Source organism: Equus caballus, chromosome 24, assembly GCF_041296265.1.
Source record: "Equus caballus isolate H_3958 breed thoroughbred chromosome 24, TB-T2T, whole genome shotgun sequence".
Lineage (NCBI taxonomy): Eukaryota > Metazoa > Chordata > Mammalia > Perissodactyla > Equidae > Equus > Equus caballus.
The window spans coordinates 51,672,815-51,693,205 of record NC_091707.1 but is presented as its reverse complement, the minus strand read 5'-3'; the positions used below and the strand labels follow the sequence as shown (position 1 = coordinate 51,693,205).

General features: G+C 45.0%; 1 protein-coding gene across 2 annotated transcripts in view; it reads right to left on the bottom strand.

Annotated features, from left to right (window-relative positions):
• The window catches only part of AK7 (adenylate kinase 7), a 59,851-nt gene extending 39,461 nt beyond the window's left edge, over nucleotides 1–20,390 (bottom strand). Inside the window, exons 1-5 of one of the 2 annotated variants that reach the window (XM_023628350.2) lie at nucleotides 20,161–20,390; nucleotides 15,090–15,278; nucleotides 9,448–9,556; nucleotides 5,406–5,500; nucleotides 63–173 (exon numbers count right to left, since the gene is read on the bottom strand). In XM_023628350.2, coding sequence (XP_023484118.1) covers nucleotides 63–173; nucleotides 5,406–5,500; nucleotides 9,448–9,556; nucleotides 15,090–15,278; nucleotides 20,161–20,259 — 603 coding nt within the window. In that variant the 5' untranslated portion in view covers nucleotides 20,260–20,390. The remainder of the gene's footprint in view (nucleotides 1–62; nucleotides 174–5,405; nucleotides 5,501–9,447; nucleotides 9,557–15,089; nucleotides 15,279–20,160) is intronic. The other variant, XM_023628351.2, reaches the window with a different exon arrangement.
• Between the last annotated feature and the right edge of the window lies 1 nt (nucleotide 20,391).

The window sequence follows — 20,391 nt, the reverse complement described above, 5'->3', positions numbered from 1 at the left end:
CCGTGCCACCAGGCCAGATCAAAATTTTTCTTACCCTAAACACTTTGCTATTCCAGACTTACGTTTTTTCCAAATTTGAGGACCATTTTTTCAGCATTTATGTGGTCCAGAAAATTAGGATGCTGTTTTCTTCTTCGATAATCCTCTTCAGTAAATGGAATGTCAGAATCATCCTATAAAAGAAAAAAGGACAGACTTGGTGTGTTAGGGCTACATAAAACTTCTAAGCCCAAAGATGCTAGAGTGACCACGTTCCCTTACGTTCAAATAAAGCATTCTAAAAACTACTGCTTATTTTAATAGTGATTTAACGTTCTTTTTTAAAAAATTGAGATATAATTGAAATATAATGTACTCATTTTAGGTGTATAATATAATCGTTTGCTATATGTATACATTATGAAATAACTACCATAATAAGTTTAGTTAACATCCATCATCAACATAATAACTTTGTTTTTCTTGTGATGGGAACTTTTAAGATCTACTCTCTCAACAACTTTCAAATACACAATATAATATTATTCACTGTAGTCACCATGCTGTACATTCCCGAGGACTAATTTATCTTATAAATGGAAGTTTGTAGCTTTTGACCACCTTCACTCTTTCCCCAACCCCCAGACCCCACCTCTGGCAACCACTAATCTGTTCTCTGTATCTACGAATTCTCTTTTTTTCCCCCAAGATTCCACATATAAGTGAGGTCATACAGTATTTGTCTTTCTCCTTCTGACTTATTTCACCTAGCATAATGTCCTCAAGGTCCATCCATGTTGTCACAAATGGCAGGATCTCCTCCTTTTTTATGGCTGATTGACATTCCATTGTATATACCTGCCAGAACTTCTTTATCCATTCACCTGGACACTTATGTTGTTTCATGTCTTGGCTATTGTGTAAATTATGCTGCAATGAGTATGGGGGTGCATATATCTTTTCGAGATAGTAATTTCGTTTTCTTTGGATAAATACCCAGAGGCGGAATTGCTGGATCATATGGTAGTTCTATTTTTAAGTTTTTGAGAAACCTCCATACTGTTTTCCATAGTGGCTGCACCAATTTACAACCCCACCAACAGTGCACAAGAGCTCCCTTTCTCCACATCTTCACCGACACTTGTTGTTTCTTGTCTTTTTGATAACAGCCACTCTAACAGGTGTGAGGTGATAGCTCGTTGCGGTTTTGATTTGCATTTCCCTGATGATTAGAGATGTCGAACATCTTTTCAGGTAACTGTTGGCTATCTGCGTGTCTTCTCTGGAAAAATGTCTCTCCTGATCCTCTGCCTATTATTTAATTGGATTATTTGGGGATTTTTGCTATTGAGTTGGATGACTTCTTTACTCATTTGGGATATCAACCCCTTACCAGATATACGATTTGAAAATATTTTCTCCTATTCCCTAGGTCGCCTTTTCACTTTGTGGATGGTTTCCTTTGCTGTGCAGAAGCTTTTTAGTTTGACATAGTTTATTTTTGCTTTCACTGCCTGTGTTCTTGGTGTCAGATCCAAAAAGATCATTGCCAAGACCAGTTTGGGCTCAGTTTGCTTCCTTTTCCCTAGAAGGGGGAACCGATAAGCTCGATGGCCAGACGCTGATGACGGATATTACCTTCAGGTTTGAACTTGCGATCATAACTCTTTCTGGTACGGTGAACATCTTTGGGGAATGAGGCATTCGTAGACCTGAAGTGGTGGCACACAGAGGGCCTCATTCTATGTTTGTGCTGACCTGAGGGAGAAAGAGAGGCAGGTCTGCAGCCCCTCAGCCCCTCAGAGGCCCTGGCAGAGTTAGGTGAGTTTAACGACAATTACCAGTCGCCTGTGACGCGCACAAAACTCCCAGAACAGACTATCAGCGAAACTGTTCATCACGCGAGGAAAACTAAAATTCCCTTTGGGCTTTCTTCTGCTCCCAGCGTGCTTCTACTACATTTTATTTATTTATAAACTTTTTACCTTGAAATAATTTCAAATTTATAGACAGTTTGTAAAAATAATACAGAGAACTCCTACATATCCCTTACTCAGATGCCCTCACTTTTCACATTTTGCCACATTGTTTTCTCATTCTCTCTCTCTCTTCATATGTATATTTTAAGGACAAACACAAATTTTAAATAAGAGGCTTAATTCTCCCTGTTGAAAATAAGGATAGAGTTTTCTCCCTCATCAGTTGGTTTTCTTAGAGCATTTACTTTAAAACACTTGTAAGTTCTTTCTCTCTCTCTCTTTGAAATGTGCCTAAGTCCTTTTAGAAGATGAGTAAGTGTCTTGTCTGCTTTACTACTAAGAAATGTCGTCCTCAAGGACCCTGGAGAGATTTCTTTGAGATGTAAATGTCAGAGGAGACAGCACCCCTATCTTCCAGTCCCTGGGGGAGGGTAGGAGCCTCACTTTGGGGGGCTCCTTGCTCCAAGCTGCAAAAGGATCTCCTCTTACAAAGATACGAAAGTTTGCTTTTCCTCTGGATGAAGTCAGTTAGCTAACACACGTGGTCACCCCAATTACTAGGTGGATCTAGGACAAAATACGTGTGACAAATGGTGCTGTCAAGTCCTCTTCCTCAGGGACTAGTTTCATGTTTTTCAGGAAAACATGTCTGTCGTGCTTGTATCTGCTTGCCTCTACAAAACGGTGGGATTCCCTTCGATCTTTGCAATCTCCCGGCGGACCGCCTGTGATGCGCATGACATCCCCGTTCAACGTTTATTCAGTTAAGAAAGCTGTTTTCTTTCTCTACTACCTTGTGGAGAGATTTTCTGGGTTGGGGAAAGATTTTGTTTTTAATTAGATTTCCCCAACACCACACATATTATTATCTATCTTTTCTGAACCATTTGAGAGTAGGTTGCATACATCATACTCCTTTTCTCTTTAATTTTCGGTGTGTATTTCCTAAGCACATTCTCCTAAATAGCCATGGTATGGTAAGAAAATTCAGGAAATACTGATACAGTAATTGTATCCAATCCACAGCCCATGCTCCCATTTTGTCACTTGTCCCAAGTCTGTCCTTTACAGCATTTTTTCCCTCCGACATAGGGTCTCATTCTGGATCATGTATTGCACTGAATTGCCACGTCTTTTCAGTCTTCTTTATGTGGAACAGCGTTTCAGCTTTCTTTGTCTTTTATTGCCATTTTTAAAGAATGAGGACCAATCGTTTAACCAAACGTCCTTCAGTTTGGCTTGGGTGCGGTTTCCACCGTGGGTTTCAGGCTTCCATGCAGCAAATCTTGCTTCCTCTATACCCGCATCTGTTTCCTCAGCCCCTTGGGTTACTTCCAAGCAAATTCAGACACAGGATCATTTCATCCATAAATACTTCATTAATTTCATTGCAGTTGAATTTATCAATTTTTTAAAATATTTAGCATTATTGGGTCTTGTTTAAGAAATCCTTCCCTATAAATTCCGTAATTTTTCTTAAAAAGTGAAAATTTTGCTTTTTACATTTAAATGTGTGCTCCATCTGGAACTCTTTTTGTGTGGTTGAGGCAGAGAATTTTGGGGGGGTGATGGAAAAGTTCTATATCTTGATTGTTGTGCTTACACAACTGTAGGCATTTTTCAAAACTTATAGATTGTACAGTAAGAAGGGTTAATTTTACTGTATGTAAATGATACCTTAATAAACCCGATTTTAAATCATCATGAGCCATTAGGGAAATGCAAATTCAAACCACAGTGAGAGGATGGGGACATTCCAAAAAGACACAGGAGCTCAACACAGGAGCCATTTCCCCATATTTTATTTGCGGAACCATCTCTTCTCTACTCTCAGTCCACCTAGTTTAGGGGGCTCATCATCCTTGCTTCTCGAAGTGGGTATATGATCCCAGGTCTGGTGCATCAGAGCCCTGCAATCGCCTGGCCACAGTGACTGGTGCAGTGTTAGGCCCATGACCTGAGACCTGGATGAATAGCATATTCCAGTCTTAGGAGGGGACTTGGCCAAAGTGGAAAAGACAATTAAAGCTCTAAGGATGTAAGCCTGGGAGCTGCTGGGGGCCAGGAGGAGGGGAGAGCTTACCTGAGAATGAAGCCTTCTCAGAGGAGAAAAGAAGCAATAGAAAAGACAGACTAGGTGAGCTCTGAGGACATTGTCTAAGCCTCTAGATTCAGCTGTGCCTGAAGTCCATTATTTGACTCATCAATTATGTGAGTCAATAAATTCCTATCTTGCTTAAGTCAGCACGATTTAGTTTATAACTGAAGGAGTGGGGACAGTTAATCAGGTCAGCAAAATGGTCAGCCAGTCACGTGACCAATGATCGTTATGTAGCCGACACTTTACGAGACACTCTGAAGGAAAGAACTATAACAGAAATAAAATGACTAGCCTGCTCCTTGAGATGACAGCAACCAAATGGAGTAGGTAAGTGACTTTACAAGAAAAAGACATGAAATCACTGGTCCTTGTCCTCAAAGATCCACCAAGGGAGAGATAATTAAACAAACAAATGGCATTTGATGCAAAAAGTGTGATAAATCCCTAAACATTTCCTTATTATAAATAACGTATTCCATCAATTCCAACATGTGCATTTTTTTTCACATTTTAACATCTCTGAAATTAGAATGTCTCCTGTAATCAATGGCTTTCTATAACTGTTGTCACCCTGGAAGCATTGCTGCCGTCCTTGCTGGTGCCTGGGTGACCTCGAGCACAACGGTTCATAATGTCATCCCTTCGCACTGAGTTAGGCACTACACATGTTGATCTAATTGCCTTTTTGACTGTCTTTTAAAAGATTACACTGTGAGTCAGCACTGAGGTGAAAAGGTGGTTCACGGGCACGGAGGCACCCGAGCAGAGAAAATCTATCAGCAAAGAAAATAAGCAACGTTAGAAGAATGACTGTAAGTCCATATTTCCTTGCAAAGTCATAATCATGTGCTTTACAGGAAACCAAAGTACCTACAAATAAATGACATGACAGGTTTTAGACGGAGTCATCGTGTGGAAACAGAGCGTAGGTGTGATTCTGAGGCACTGGACTCTGACTAGGAAGAAGTTTGGGGAATACCATAGTCACTGTTTTGCTTATATTTTCCTTTTAATGTGTCCACAAGAATGTCTACGACAAAAAGGTCTAAATAAGTCTAAAAGAGAGCTCTCAATACATTTAAAATACGAAGTGTAAGTGATCAGTAAGCGTCCTTATGGTTTAGTAGGCAGCATTTTCTTTTTCTTTTCAGTGGCATATAAAACAAAGGGGCCCCTTAGGATGGAGCATGCTGAGAGTCGATGAACAACGCTGCTGAGCGCTTCTTACGGGACAGGTCCGGGAACGCAGGAATACACAGTTCACCGGACAAAGTTCTCTCTGCCTGCAGATTACAAGGACTCGAGGGCAAAACGCTGCCTAAAGGAAAAGCGGGCGCATTACTTACGGGGTCCGTGGATTTGGATCGCGCCCAAGTCATCACGGTGGACAATAAAATAAACACCTTTCGCCTTTCAAAATGGCTGACTTCTTCATTGAGTGCTGTGGGGCCAAAAAGCACAGCGGTTATTCGGACCCGTGCCGAACGTGTTTTCGAAATCACGGAAACTGTCAACTCCCAGTGGGACGTGGAGTTACTCCTTCTTCCGGGAGCACCTAGGGGGGCGGCGTCACCCCTGACGCTTCCCTGTCCCCTCCCCATCACTGTTCTCGGCTTTCTCCCTGCAGCCGCCTGACCTCAGCTCCAAACTTGACCCCCTTGCCATCGCCTGCCCTGCAGCAGTGTGCTTCCACTTTTGGGGAGGGCTAGTGACAGTAATAATTATAGCTGACGCGGATTGGAACGATTCGTGGACTTTATGAAATTCTTACCATTATGAGACAGGGACTACTATGATCTCTGTTTTACAGATAAGGGAACTGAGGCACAGTTTGTGCAGAATCATGGAAGGAAGTTGCGGGGCAGAGAGGCCAATGGAGGCAGCCTGGTTGCAAAGCCTATGCTCCCCCCCCCACGCGCGGCAGGGCCAGCTGCCTGGAGAGTGGAGCAGGAGGTCCCATCAAGGTTGGGATGGGGGCCGTGGAAGCCCCAGATCAGAAGGTAAGGCCCTCCTATGATTTCCCATAAAGCAGTCCTATTTGGCTTAAACTGTCGTGGAAGGAAGTAATTTGGGGTCTGCCCATCCTTCCCCCTCGGCCTGGCCCGGGGAGAGCGCCCAGGCCGGCCGTGCGGGCTGTGGGCCATGCGGAGGGCTTGGGTAAGGCGGGGATGCTGGATGCGAACCATCTGTAGGGACGGGGATGTACGATAGCGGTGGACAGAGCGGGGAGCATTTGGTTTCCAAAGGGTTCCTCGCTTTCCGCAGCGCTCGCCACGCCGTTCGTTAAGCATTGCATCTCCTCGGACGCTTCGGCACGGGGTTCCACTGAAATATGTCTCATGACGTATAATTTTCCAGGAAAAAGAGTCTAAAGTGAGGTCTAATTAAATTGTCAGAGGATCTAAGTGACACAGTTGTCACGGTACATTTTTAGTCTCGTGAACTGATTTCTTAAACAAGCAAAAGAATAAAATGCTGATATCCTGAATCTAATAGATGCGCGACTTCCCACCCTAAGATGAGAAAGGATTATCGCACTAACTCGAAGAACACTATGTCCACATATTCAGCCCAAAGTCAAATGTTAATTTTAGCTTCTATTTTTAGTCTCTTAACAAAAATTGCCTCTTCAGTTGAATTTTGTTCTTTTACCCTGTCTGCTCAGCTGTGCCTCAGACTGGCCTGCTTTGTGACGGGTGGCACTCTTAGAGGTCCTGGAACTGGGCTGCCCTTCTTTGCTTAGGATCATTTTAATGGGTCTGCAATGATCTGCTTGTTCACTTTCGAACAAGCACATTTCATCCATATACGCAAATGTTTCCTTTCATTTCTAATACTGCATTCCTTTCTCCTATGTCATCTTGTCTTCCTTTGACACTCTCTGTGAAAGGTAGGAGAATTCTTTTAATATAAAGTATTTCATAATTAAATATTTAATAAATAATTAAATGTAATAATATTTACATATTTGTAATTCTTTTAATATAAAACATGTAAAAATAATTTAATAAAACATTATTAATAAGTAAGGCATAGCCATAGGAAAAACAAAAACCCCCAAATCTAAGAATGTGCGTCAGATAAAATGACAAAGGTCCTACCCCTGTTTGCCATGGCCCCACCAAGTCTGTGCCCTCCAGGCGACCCCGATGTCAGACCCAAGGCCTCTGACTATACTTTCTTGCAGAGACAAAGACTCTAGATCTCAAAAATGAGGTAACACAGCTAAAGCCTTTCCACTAAATAGAGAATTAAAATGTTCTTTTTTTTTTTTTGAGGATAATTAGCCCTGAGCTAACATCTGCTGCCAATCCTCCTCTTTTTGCTGAGGAAGACTGGCCCCGAGCTAACATCTGTGCCCATCTTCCTCTACTTTATATGTGGGACATCTACCACAGCATGGCTTGATAAGTGGTGCCATGTCTGCACCCGGGATCCTAACCAGTGAACCCCAGGCCATGGAAGTGGAACGTGTGAACTTAACCGCTGCGCCACCGGGCCGGCCCCCTAAAATGTTCCTAATTATTTAAAGCTCGTTATTAGCATGAAGAAGGAAGCAGTAAAACATACTCTACATTTAAAGCTCATGAAAAGGAAGGCAGTCTCAAAGTTTGAGAAAGGATCATGTCCCCTTGAGGGGCTGTGGGGTGCTCCTGTGAGGGGCTGAGGCTCCCCTGTGACAGCAGGAAGTCAGCGGTTAATGTCTGGGATGCACAGTCAAAGGACATCAGGGCAAGCATGTTTATGTGTTAAAAAGGAACAAGTGGATGAAATGTGGTTCCTTTTGGGGATTAGGGATGAGATAGAAAGGAAAGGCAGGAAATGGGTGCTTTTCATTCTGAGCCCTACTGTGCTTCTTAATTTGCAAAACATATCCAGATTTTATTTCAGGAAAAAACTTAAAATTAAAAAAAAACGTTGCAAGTATACGTTATATAGAAAAATCAATCTTCAAAGCCTGGCATAAAATAACAACTCAGTAAACATTGGCTCTGATTATTATTTTAGGCGGTACAGTTATTTTAGAAGGTGCAATTATACATCATCTGTAAATACTTGCAAAGGGACAAAAGGCAGAAAGTGGGCTTTCAAAAAGCTCTGTTGCCAAAGATGACACAATGTTCATAGTTTTGATTTATATCTCACTAAAGGAAGTTTAGGCACAGAGTTATAGACGAGAAATCAAACATTCTAAGCTCCTGAGAAGTCCCACACCTCCACAGACAGTGCTTTTCCAGCATTATTCCCTCAATATGGTACCGTCATTCCTGAGGCCCCATTCCATTTCTCTGAATTTAAGCCAAAATATAGCTTTGCTGTTGATCCTATTCAGGGGTTGGCAAAGTACTGACTGTTTTTGTAAATAAAGTTTTATTGGAACTCAGTCCATTCATTTACATATGTCTATGGCCGCCATCTTGACACAGTAGCAGAGTGGTTGGCTCAAAAGCCAAAAATATTTACTATCTGGCCCTTTACATAAAGAGTTCTCTGACCCCTGATCTAATTTGCCTAAAACAAAGATGTTGAAGTCTAAAAAATATTGAAATGTAAGGTGCTCTGTGTCTTTTTGGCTGTCTCCTCTAGAATGATGATTCAAGTAAGCTAATTTGCTTTCTCCTTTGCATCTGACCTAGTAAGGAGATGACTCACAAAGAGTCATCATGCTGTAGCTCACTCCTGGGTCTACCGGTGCCCCAAGAGTATGATCTCTTTCTTATTTGTCTTTGTATTTTCCCAGTACATTCAAGCCCACCTCCTTAAGCAGTGCGTGTGGCATGAGTAAGGGTTGAATTTTGGAAGTTAATGTTTCATTTCTTTCAATGATTGAGAATATTCCATTCTTTGGAAGAATTCTATTCTATTGTTAAGCTAATTAAGCAAGGTGGCCTTTAGACTGAGGTGGCTCTATGCCCTTTGCAGCCTAGCTAAGCAAACCAAAACCTAAGTCTGTAAATGCCTCAAGGTTAAGAAATCAAAGCTTAGGGACCACCCATCACAAACAGCCACTGGGCTCCTTCACATAAGGGAAACCCTAAGCTACAGCCAATCAAATAGTTTCTTTGCCTTGCTTCCGGCTTTTCTCTATAAAAGTCTTTCCCCTGGCTCGTGTAGGTGGGGCATCCTAGCTATTTCCAGTGTGGCACTGCCCGATTCAAATCGACTTTTGCTCCAATAAATTCATAAAAATTTTAATAGGCCCCAGTTTATGTTTTAACGCCAACCACGGGCATCTTCCTTAGCCTGATTGCATTTCGTGTCTTAAGTCAGTTTCAGATCAGTTTTTTCCATGCTCCTAATTTGCTGAGCGTTCATTAAATGACTCTTAGGCAAAGTAAATTGCACAAAACCAGTGTCCCTGGAGATGAAAGAGTGCCCCTCACTGACCCGAGACTGCCCAGACAGCTTCCTCCACTTGTTGAGAGTTCTCGGTGATGTTGTAAATGATGACGTCACACTCCAGCAGGCGCAGGAGGAGGTCTTCCCGAGAGAGGGCCTGAGAAAGAAAAGTGACAGCCATTTGTTGCAAGAAGCTAACAAAGTAACCTTAATGTTTAGACGGAATGGCAATTTCCATATTAGATGTGCTGCCTTCAAGAGTCTCAGGAGAACCAGTTGCAGAAGCATTTCTCTTTAAAATGAAATTCTGGCTCTCTTCTGTGTGTAGTTTTCAAGTAACAAAGAAGTTTATGAAAATAGCTGGGAACAGATGATTTAAAAGTGGCATAAGGATCGTAGATACTATTTCTGCGTGCTGCTTAAACCCCGATTCAGAAGGGAAGGATTAGAACACACTGGAAGAAAATGTGTGAGGCATTTAAAACGAACTCAAACTCTAGGCAAGATTATTGGAGCAATTAGATACCATGAATCACTCAGATGTGCCGACGAGCGATGAATGTGGATTGCTTCAGAAGCCTCAAGACGGAATGAATCCGTTCTCTTTCTAGATGGAAGGTACCTTATTACACTTGACAGTTGGGAATATTTAAAAAAATACAAAAACTTTTAATGGTTAAAAATACAAAGTTTTTACATTAGATAAAAGTAACTTCGGTGATCGTTGTGTTTTACCTACTTATTCTTTGCTGCGTGGATGCCAGCAACATTTCCCAATAGTGCGATACCCTGGGTGGGTATTGAGATGACCAGAAAAGGACCCTGCATTTCCAAAGCAGGGTTTGCATTTGTCGTTTATCCCATGGTGCTGAGGATCAGATATTCCCCACCAATCCTTGACCAGTTGCAGTAAAGCAGAACATTTCAGGACAAACTTGGTCTCTTACCACACAATTTAGTTGGAGAAAAAAATGAAAGTAGATGCTTTTTCCTTATGAAACAAGAGGACTACCTTGGCGAGGTCAGTGCACCCATGTTAAATTTAACAGCGTGGACTGTTGGCTTCTCCAGCCCTTTTGCATCCAGCTGTATTTGTTTCCTGGGGCTGTTGTGACAAGTAGCCCCCACTGGGCAGCTTAAACAACAGAAATTTATGGCTCCCAGTTCTGGAGGCTAAACGTCCAAGATCAAAGTGTCAGCAGGGTGGGTTCCTCCCGAAAGCTGTGAGGGAGACTGCGCTCCATGCCTCTCTCCTAGCTTCTGGGAGTTTGCTGGTGATCTTTGGCGTTCCTTGGCTTATTGACTCATCACTCTGATCTCTGTCTTCATATGACGTTCTTTCTGTGTGCATGTCTGGGTCCAAATTTCCACTTTTTATAAGGACATCAGTCATATCGGGTGAGGGGCCCACCCTAACGACCTCCTTTTAACTTGATTTCCTCTGTAAAGACCCTATCTCCAAATAAGGTCGCATTCTGACGTACTGGGTGTTAGGTCTTTAACATATAACTTTTTTGGGGGGACACAATTTAATGCATAATACCATCCACTCAGTGTCTTTTCTGGACCGAATGTGCAAGAGGGAAGACACTGGAAATGCTGATCCAAACGTCGACTTTTACTTTGTCAATAGCATGGCAATGTGAGAGGACTCTACCTGCCCAGTACACCCAGAACTGATTGAGCTTCAGGAATGACACATGAAAGAAAGGACACTGGAGGAATGGGAGAAATCGAAGAGATGGGTTCCAGACGCGGTCCAAGAGAAAGAAGATGAAGCATCTGTGATTCCAGACTGTAAGAGCACGTGAGAATGGTGTCCAAGGAAACACACGCACACCTGTTAAATCATAGTTGGACGGGGTTAGGATGAAACAGCCATGTTTTCAAGAGAATAGTCCTCTCCAGGTGTTGAGTGACCACTTTCATGCATTCATTTGTTCAACCGACATCCGTGGGTGAACATCTGTGGGTTCAACAAACATCTGTAGGCACTGTTTTTGACCCTAAGAATAGAGGCAAAAATAAATAATATATGGTTGCTGATGCTAAGGAGCCGTAGGTGTGTGTGTGTTATTGGGAAAACTTTTAGCAAATAGTTATAGTCTAATGTAGGCAAGGATACAACTAAGCACGTATGATGCTTTTGTACAAATGAGAAAAAGGCGGCCTGCTCTTGGGGAAAAATTGTAAGAAGGAACACACTCTGGGGCACCGTACAGCCCGTAGAACAGGTCACTTTTCAGTCCTCATTAGCCAGGCACTGTTGTGCAGTGTGCACCCTGTATGGCCTTACATGGCAGCCCCCAATTTGGAAATAGCTACCATGGAGGTAGATTTCAGGTTCAGTGGACCAGGAGGAATATGTGCTTGTGGCTCATAGGAGTTGACATTTGAGCTAGGTTAGAAGAGTGAATATGAGCTTACTCAGCAGAGCCTGGGATGCTCAGGGAGCGGCAGGCAGTTGGCTGAGCTGGGCAGAGGCACATTTCACAACCTGGACCAGCCTGATGTCTTCCATCCTTCATTCTCTCTCCCCTTTCATGCCACCCTCGCTTCTTCCTCTTGGCTCCCCAGAACCCACGCTCTAGCTATGCCGTTTCTTTCTGTTCCAAAGCACACTGTATGGTTTCCTAGTGTCCCCCACCTCGTGTGGCATTTCCTTGCTCCCTTATCTGCTTGGCAAGCTCTGCTCAGCCTTGGGTGCTAGCCTCCATCCCAACGTCTCCAGCAGACCCAGCCTCCCAAAGGAGGGCCATCTGCAGGACTGTGCTGATGGGGGCTCTGGGATCTCCAGACCAGAGCTGCAGAGGGGGCCTTGACGGGTGTGGTAGGGAGGCGCTTGAAGCTCCACCGCCTGGCTCTCCAGATAAGACTGAAAACTCACGCCCCGCCCTTTCAGAGTGCTGTGTGCACATGCTGTCGTCATGTTTACCGTGCTGTCCTGGAGTGACTAGCGTGAGTCGCAGAGTCCCTGCTGGGCTGCGAGCTCCGTGTTCATCTGCGGATCTTTAGGGTGCTGAGTGCACACTCAGTGATGCAAATTCAGGTACAAATAGCGAGAGAAGCTGGAGATCTGAACCAATGCACATGGCGGCGAGAACAGAAGGAGTCTCTGCTTAGCGATTAGAGAGGCAGGTTGAGCATCCTTTTTTTTTTTTTTAAAGATTTTGTTTTTATTTTTTTCCTTTTTCTCCCCAAAGCCCCCCAGTACATAGTTGTATATTCTTCGTTGTGGGTCCTTCTAGTTGTGGCATGTGGGATGCCGCCTCAGCGTGGTTTGATGAGCAGTGCCATGTCCGCGCCCAGGATTCGAACCAACGAAACACTGGGCCGCCTGCAGCGGAGCGCACGAACCCAACCACTCGGCCATGGGGCCAGCCCCAGGTTGAGCATCCTTTGACCAAGAGAGTATGCGAGGCAGCGGGGAGCCAAGAGCTTTCAGCCCTGGTGGGGTGAGCACGTGACGAATGGTATAAAGGACACTGCTGAGTGTCTACAAACGTCCATTTCCTCTTCCTCTTGTCCAACAGAACCCTAATTTTGTTCAGACACTCCCCTTCTCAGCCTCTGGGAAATTAACTCCATCCTCTAGCATAAGGGATGGGCCTTATTGATCTAAGGGCAAGTGCTTGGTTCAGGAATGGGCATGTGGCTCAATTTAAGACAGTGAGATTCAAGATGTTTGCAGGAGGCTGCTGGAATGTTTATCCTCCTTTCTCTGAGATGTTCTGAAAGTCTCTTCATCGGGGTGTTGCTCTGTATGAATGTAAGGCCCTGGACTGTGCTGCTGGCCTGAGGATCAAGTCACCCTCAGAGGAAGGCAGAGCCCAGGAAGGGGCAGGAAAAGGAGCTGCTGCCCCTGGATCATGCCAGCCCTGAAGCTGGCTCTCCCTTGAGACCACCAGCCATATAAGCTGATGAATTTCTTTATTAAACCAGTTTCCATTGCTTTTTTTTTTTCTTTTACTTGCAGCATCAAACGGCCCCAATTGATATAGTCAGCAAGGTCCTTAATAAAAATCAGGAGTACAAAGGGCAGAGTGGTTTTGTAGAGTACTGTAATAAACTTAATTGGGGGGATGTTGATTTAGAGATGCCTGCAGGACATCCGGGTGGGTGGGCCAGGAGGCTGTTGGGTTTGTGAATCCACAGAGCTGAAGACAGATTTGAAAGGCACTGGCTTGTATGCGGGAGCTGAAGCCAGAGGACTGGATAAGATTTAGGAAGAACAACTATTACGAGGAAGGAGGGAGCTCTGGGGAAAAAAAGGAGCTGGTGCAAGAATCCGGGAAGGAGCGCATGGACGCATCGGGGAGATCAGGGGCAATGGCTGCAGAAGGAGGAAGGAGAGTTTCTCCTGGGAAGCCGGGTAGGACAGGCCCTTGGGAATTAGGAGCTCACTGGTGTCATTGGTCAGGGTCTTGCCTGTGAAGTGGTGGGGACAGAGCCTGCCAGCACCGGACAGAATAGGGCCTGGGAGCGCAGGAGTGAGGCCTACAAATGTGGCTGGTCCCTCTCTGAAGTTCAGTGGTAGCAGGAGCCAGGGGGAGAGACAGAGGCTGGCAGCCGGCAGAGTGGCCAAATTAAGTGTTTTTACAGTGGGAAAGATTTGAGCGTATGCATAGGTGGAAAGAAAGAAGCCAGTGTCGAATGAAGATCCAGAAGGGTGTGAAAGAGGGTAAGTGGTGAAGAAAGTTCCCGAAGGTGGCGGGAGGGGACGCATTCATTCATTTCACAAATGTTTATTGAGGGCCACTTTCTGCCAGTTGCTGTGCTAAGTGTGGAAGATGCAGGGATAGAAGGGGAATAAATGAGGCGTGATCCCTGCTCTCAAGGAGCTGATCAGTTACGGTCGGAGGGACCTGCAATAGACAGACGATAACAATGGCTGTGAAAAGAGTTATGATCTAGGAAGGTAAAGGATGCTATGGGAGCACAAGAAAAGAGCTCAGAATCCAAACTAGGAGTGGGGAAGTGGGAATCACGGAGGGCTTCCTGGAAGACGTGACATCCTGAGTTAAATCTTGAAGGATGAATAGGGCTGGCTGGGAGAGGGAAGAGGAAAGGCTATTCCTGTATGTGCAAAGCTGTTTCGTGGGGCCTGGAGAGTAGCAGGCAGGGCGATGGGAGGGGTTGGCCTGGGAGGGAGGCCCCTCTTGGAGCTATTTAAAGGTCTCAAGACAAGGACTGTGTAGAATTTGTCACATGGAGGGAGCAGCGCTTCTCAATAAGACAGCCTGTGATGATACGTTATTCCTGAGTGACCTATTACCAAAGGAGATGTCTCCTTCACGGATGCCACCCACCGTGGCCCAGAGTGGTGCTAGGGTGATGCAGGGCAGAATATATTTTAAACACAGTATAGAGAATTCTATGAGTCTGAAAGTTCAAAGGAGATGTGTCCTTTCCAAGAACATTGCATGTAAATTCTGTCCTTCAGGCAAACACGTAAAGTGGAGACCACAGCGGTCTCCTCCATCAGAGGAGAAGGTCCTCTCCCCATCCGCACCCCACCCCAGTCCCCGCCTCCCCGCTCCCCTGCATCCCCGTCCCTCGTCATCCCCTCCCCCCGCCCCCCCACAGAAGAGAGGGGAGGAGAAGCAGAGTAACGACACACTGTAAGACGTTGGAGCGGAAGGCGAGTCTTCCGTTTGTCTGTCTACTCCTAGCAAGCCCCCCGTACTTACACTGTACGTCTCCACCGCGAAGGTGGGCCGCGGGTTTTCGGGCTTGGAGAGCGTGCCCACGATCTGGAACGTGCCTTCCTTCAGTTTGACTGAGGAGGGTTCCTGCATAGCTGACTTGCTTTCATCTTCCTCTTCCTCTTCTTCTGTAATTTCTTCAAGTGAAGCCCCGACTACACAGTTCGATAGAAACTGCAAGAAAACAGAAATTTCCCCACTACTAAGAACAACTTAGAGGGAGGGCAGTCGGTGGATGAGGATTCTGGAGATGAACCTTTGTTGAAGGCTTGCTGGAGGTGCCCACGTGCGGAGCAAAGGCCTTGCACACGGGGATCTCATTGAATGGATCTTAGCCCCACAGCAACACGGTGAAGTGGGTACTGTTATGATTCCCCTTGTCATAGATGAGGAACTCAGGCTCAGAGAGCTTAAAGAACTTGTCAAGGATACGATCCTGCTCTGGCAACAGGCAGAGCTCGGCTATAGCCGCCACTTCTCTAAGAGAAATGCAGAAACGTAATGTGGGCCGCTCAGATGGTTTAAATTTGCTAGTAGCCACGTGATCGGAAGGAAAAAGAAACAGGTGCAATTAATTAATGTTTTATTTAACCCAATATATCCAAAATATTAGCGAGTTAACACGTAATCAACATAAAAATTATTAGTGAGATATTTTATATATTTTTTTCATACTAAACCAGTGGAATTCGAGGTGCATTTCTATGCTTACGGCACGTCTCCATTTGGGCTCGCCACATTTAAATATGTGGCCAGTGGCTGCCTCAGTGAATAATGAAACAGAATGAAGTTGGCAAAGTTATGTTTCTTTTTTTATGAAAGTTTTCCTTGGGAGTAGTTCACGCAGTATTAAAGAGTTTCATATATATATACTTTTTATACAGAAATAAAAATAATTTATCTTAATTTATATATTAAACGTAATGTGTTTAATAACATAAAATAATCATGACATTATCACACCTTGGGGAGTAAAAATGTACCAAAACCAACCAAACATAAAGTCCCACCTCATTTATTTTGATAAAAAACAGTCCAAGTTAGGATGCAAGGTTGTCGGTTTCACTCTCTTATTGGAATATATTTCTCTCAAGTAGGTCATCTATGTTTTCATTTCTCTCTCAAACATACGTGTTCAATTTTATTATCCCATTTCACAGACAAAGAAATTGGTGCCCAGCAGTAAATAACTTCCCAAGACCGCATGGGCAGGGACCTTCTGATACCCAAGGCTGCACACGTGCCACACCCCACCACGCTACTCCCTCCCAGGGGCCTGGGCAAGAAGGGGCTGAGGTGGCATTGCCCAACTGGGCTGTAGGCCTGAAGACAAGAAATGTGGCTTCTATTTCTTTTTTATGATTTGTTGGGCCCCAGGTCAGACCGCCCCCAAATCTGCCACAATGGCATATTGATTATTTTGTATTAAAGTTGCTTGAGGGGCCAGCCCGGTGGCGCAGCGGTTAAGTGCGCATGTTCCACTTCGGTGGCCTGGGGTTCACTGGTTCGGATCCCAGGTGCAGACATGGCACTGCTTGGCATGCCATGCTGTGGTAGGCGTCCCACATATAAAGTGGAGGAAGGTGCGCATGGATGTTAGCTCAGGGCCAGTCTTCCTCAGCAAAAAGAGGAGGATTGGCAGCAGTTAGCTCAGGGCTAATCTTCCTCAAAAAGGAAAAAAAAAGTTGCTTGAGAAGCAGCCAAGGCAAAAAGGGCATTTTGACCCTCCTCTCTCTGCTCCCCCTGAAAGCAGGAAATAAATCTCGCATGTGAAAGATACCCTCCTCACACCAGGATAGAGAAACATCCTTATCACCAGAGCCAAGAAGCCTGTATAGAGAAATCTTGCTCCTTTTTTTTTTTTTTTACTAATTTACTACCTCAAACCCAAATTCTGCTTAAATTTCTTACTAATTAAGCACCCAAACCTAAGTTTCTTTGTCCTTTTAAATCCTCACAAATTTATTATTTCTTTATGTAAAAAGGTATAAAAGCTGCCTGCTTTGGTCATTTCTGAGAGTCATTTTTATGACCTCCCATGCATACATATTAAATTGGTTTTTCTCCTAGTGATTGGTCTTGAGGTTTTTTATTAGTCCAGCCAGAAGAACTCAAGAGGGGTAGGAGGAAAATTCGCCCCCCACCCTGACAGCTTCAATTCCCACTCCCATGTGGCTTAGTACATATCACAGCAATTACTTGGAATTTGAGAAAGAGAGGTCCTGGTTAGTGAAGGAATAACTAGAAAATTCATTATTGAAAAACTTTTGAGAAAGATCTCTGATACCAAAAGAAAACGTTTTAGTATAAAAATAGTATGTTGTCAGAAATAATCAGAGACCAAACGGGGGTAAAGTAAAAAGTTCAGTTCTCTTCTCTCCCTCCTTCCTAACGTCACTCATGTCACCTCGCTTTTCAAATACTGCAGCGGCTTTCATTGGATTTAGCATATAAACCCAACTCCTGACCCGCACAGTCTGGGCCTTTGTGCTTGACTCTGCTTCGTTAATTAATGCAACAAGTATCGATAAAGTGTTAATGTTGACCAGGTGCGAGGCACTGATCGTTGCTGAGCAGGGCCACACGCTGACTTTCATGGGCATTTTCCACCATAAAAAATATTAAAAATTCTATTTTATGACTGTCTTGCTATAAAGACACACAATCTTTGACTCTAAAATTTCATTTGCTTCTTTCTGACTTCAAAAGAAATTAGAACATTTTTGTGGGCCCCAGTCTCATGGGCCCCGGGCACTGCGCCTGCTGCACCAATGAAGTCAGCCCTGGAGCCCCCGGTTCCCTGCACCTCTGACCTCTGAAAACACCAACCTGACTCTCACCTCAGAACCTTGGCCTCTCCTGTGCCTCCTGAGAACCAGTTCCTCCAGCTTCATCCTCATCGCGTGTATGTCAGACTAAATGTCTCCTTTCAAGAGAGCCCCTTCATGCGACTCTAAAGCAGTTGTTCCCAGCCACCGGTCAACATCCACGCTCTCTTTCCTTCAGCGTACTTATCACACATTGAAATATCTCGTTTATTCTAAAAATTATTTATTGTCTGTCTCCTTCCGGAGAGGCAGGGTCCTTGAGGGCAGAAACCTGTTTTGGTCTTATTCACTGTGTAGTTCTCTGTGCCTGCCATTTAGTAGGTGTTCATGACTGAATGAACCCCATCCTCCAGAGGGGATAATAGTTAAGTTTCTTGGGTATCCTTTGAGACATTTTCTGCATATAGATATTTTCTGTGTGATTGATCCATCTATCTTCTCTACATCTGTATCAAACTTTTTTTTTTTAATAGATTTTATTTTTTCCTTTTTCTCCCCAAAGCCCCCCGGTACATAGTTGTGTATTCTTCGTTGTGGGTTCTTCTAGTTGTGGCATGTGGGACGCTGCCTCAGCGTGGTCTGATGAGCAGTGCCATGTCCGCGCCCAGGATTCGAACTAACGAAACACTGGGCCGCCTGCAGTGGAGCGCGCGAACTTAACCACTCGGCCACGGGGCCAGCCCCTGTATCAAACTTTTTGAGACACAAATAAGTTCATAATACACCTGTCTTTTTAATGTTTCCATTCTTCAAAAAAAAAAAAAAAACCCACCTTTTTATTGTTTGTTTTGTGTGTGTCCTTGTCCCTTCTTTCCCCCCTTTTCTGGTAATGGAGAAGATATATCACGTGTCTTTAGTCCCTTCTACTAGATATATATCATATATAATATCACAAATATTGTTTATCACATCTAATTACATGCTATATATAAAATATACTATTTTTACATATAAATTATATATCTAAACCCGTATATTTTTGACTGATCAACTTTAGGTGGTGTACTGGGTTGAATAGTGTTCTCCTGCTCCCCCCAGCCCCCAAATTCCTGCCCACCTGGAACCTGTGAATGTGACCATATTTGGAAACAGAGTCTTTGCACATCAAGCGAAAATGAGGTCATAGTGGATTGGGGCAGGCTCTAATCCAGTGGCTAGTGTCCTTATAAGAAGAAGGAAGTCTGGACACAGAGACACTCAGGGGAGAATACTCTGTGAAGATGGAGGCAGAGATTGGAGTGGTGAGTCTATAAGCCAAGGGATGCTAAGAATTGCCAGCAACCACCAGAAGCTAGGAGAGAAGCATGGAACAGATTCTCCCCTGCAGCCTCTGGTAGGAACCAACCCTGCCAACATCTTGATTTTGGACCTCTGGCCTCTAGAAGAGGGAGAGAATAAATTCCGTTGTTGGTGGTAATTTGTTACCACAGCCCTAGGAAACCAATACAGACGGTATGCACTGTAGCCTCATCCTATTTTAGGCAGCTTGTGTTGTCCGAAAGTGTGATCATTATAGCCTCGCAGAAATATGCCCAGGGTGAGGCTAGACTTCTGCGTAGCTCCAGGGCGCAGAATGAAGATCAGCGACTCCTACTCAGGGGAATGATAAAATTATGGCTTTCTTTTGACTACTGAGCATTTTAAGATGAAGGGTCCCAGCGTCCTCTTTTTGAATATCTTCATTTTCGAGGGCTAAAGATGGAGAAGGGTGAGGAAGCCTAATGGGAGTCAGGGCCCAAAACACTGCCGGGCACATAGACGCTGAGACCGCATGTTGAAGGGGTGGATGAAGGAAAAACGCTCGGTGGGGGATAGAACCGCTGGATTTATCTGTCAGTTGCCTGCTTCAGATGCGGTGGCAGAGGGGAAGGAGAACCTAGTTAGGAGGCCAGAGACCCGGGCTCTATGTCCAGGTCCAGGTCCTGTCCCCAACTCGCTGTGTGATCTCTGGCAAGCCCCTGTCTCCGTCTGAGCCTCAGTTTCCCCTCATTAACGGAAGAGGAGCTGGGGCTGCACCGGCGATCTGCAAACACCTGGGCTTCCAGGTGGGGCGCTTGTGTACCCTGGGTGCGGACTGGGGTCCAGGGAGCATAGGCCGTGCGCAGGACCAGGGACGCTCCCTTAGGGGAGGCCCTGACACCGCCCAGTGGCGCAGGCTCCCGCTGGTTCCGGGGGCCGGGCGCGGGGGACTGGGAGCTGGGGTCCTGCTCTGACCCGCCGCCGCTCACCTTGCCGATGTTTCCGCTGCTGTATGTGTCCAGCAGGTTTATAAAGACCCTCTGGATCCGCGGAACTTTCTCCGTCGGGGCAGCAACTTTGTTCGCCATGGTGGGAGCCGCGCTGGTTGCTAAGGAGAAAGCGTCGCTTTGGTTGCCAAGGAGGGGGGTTCGGGGCCCGGGGCCCGCCGGGACGGGAGGCTCTCTGGGGGCGGGGCCTAGGGCGTTGGGCGGGGCGTCCGG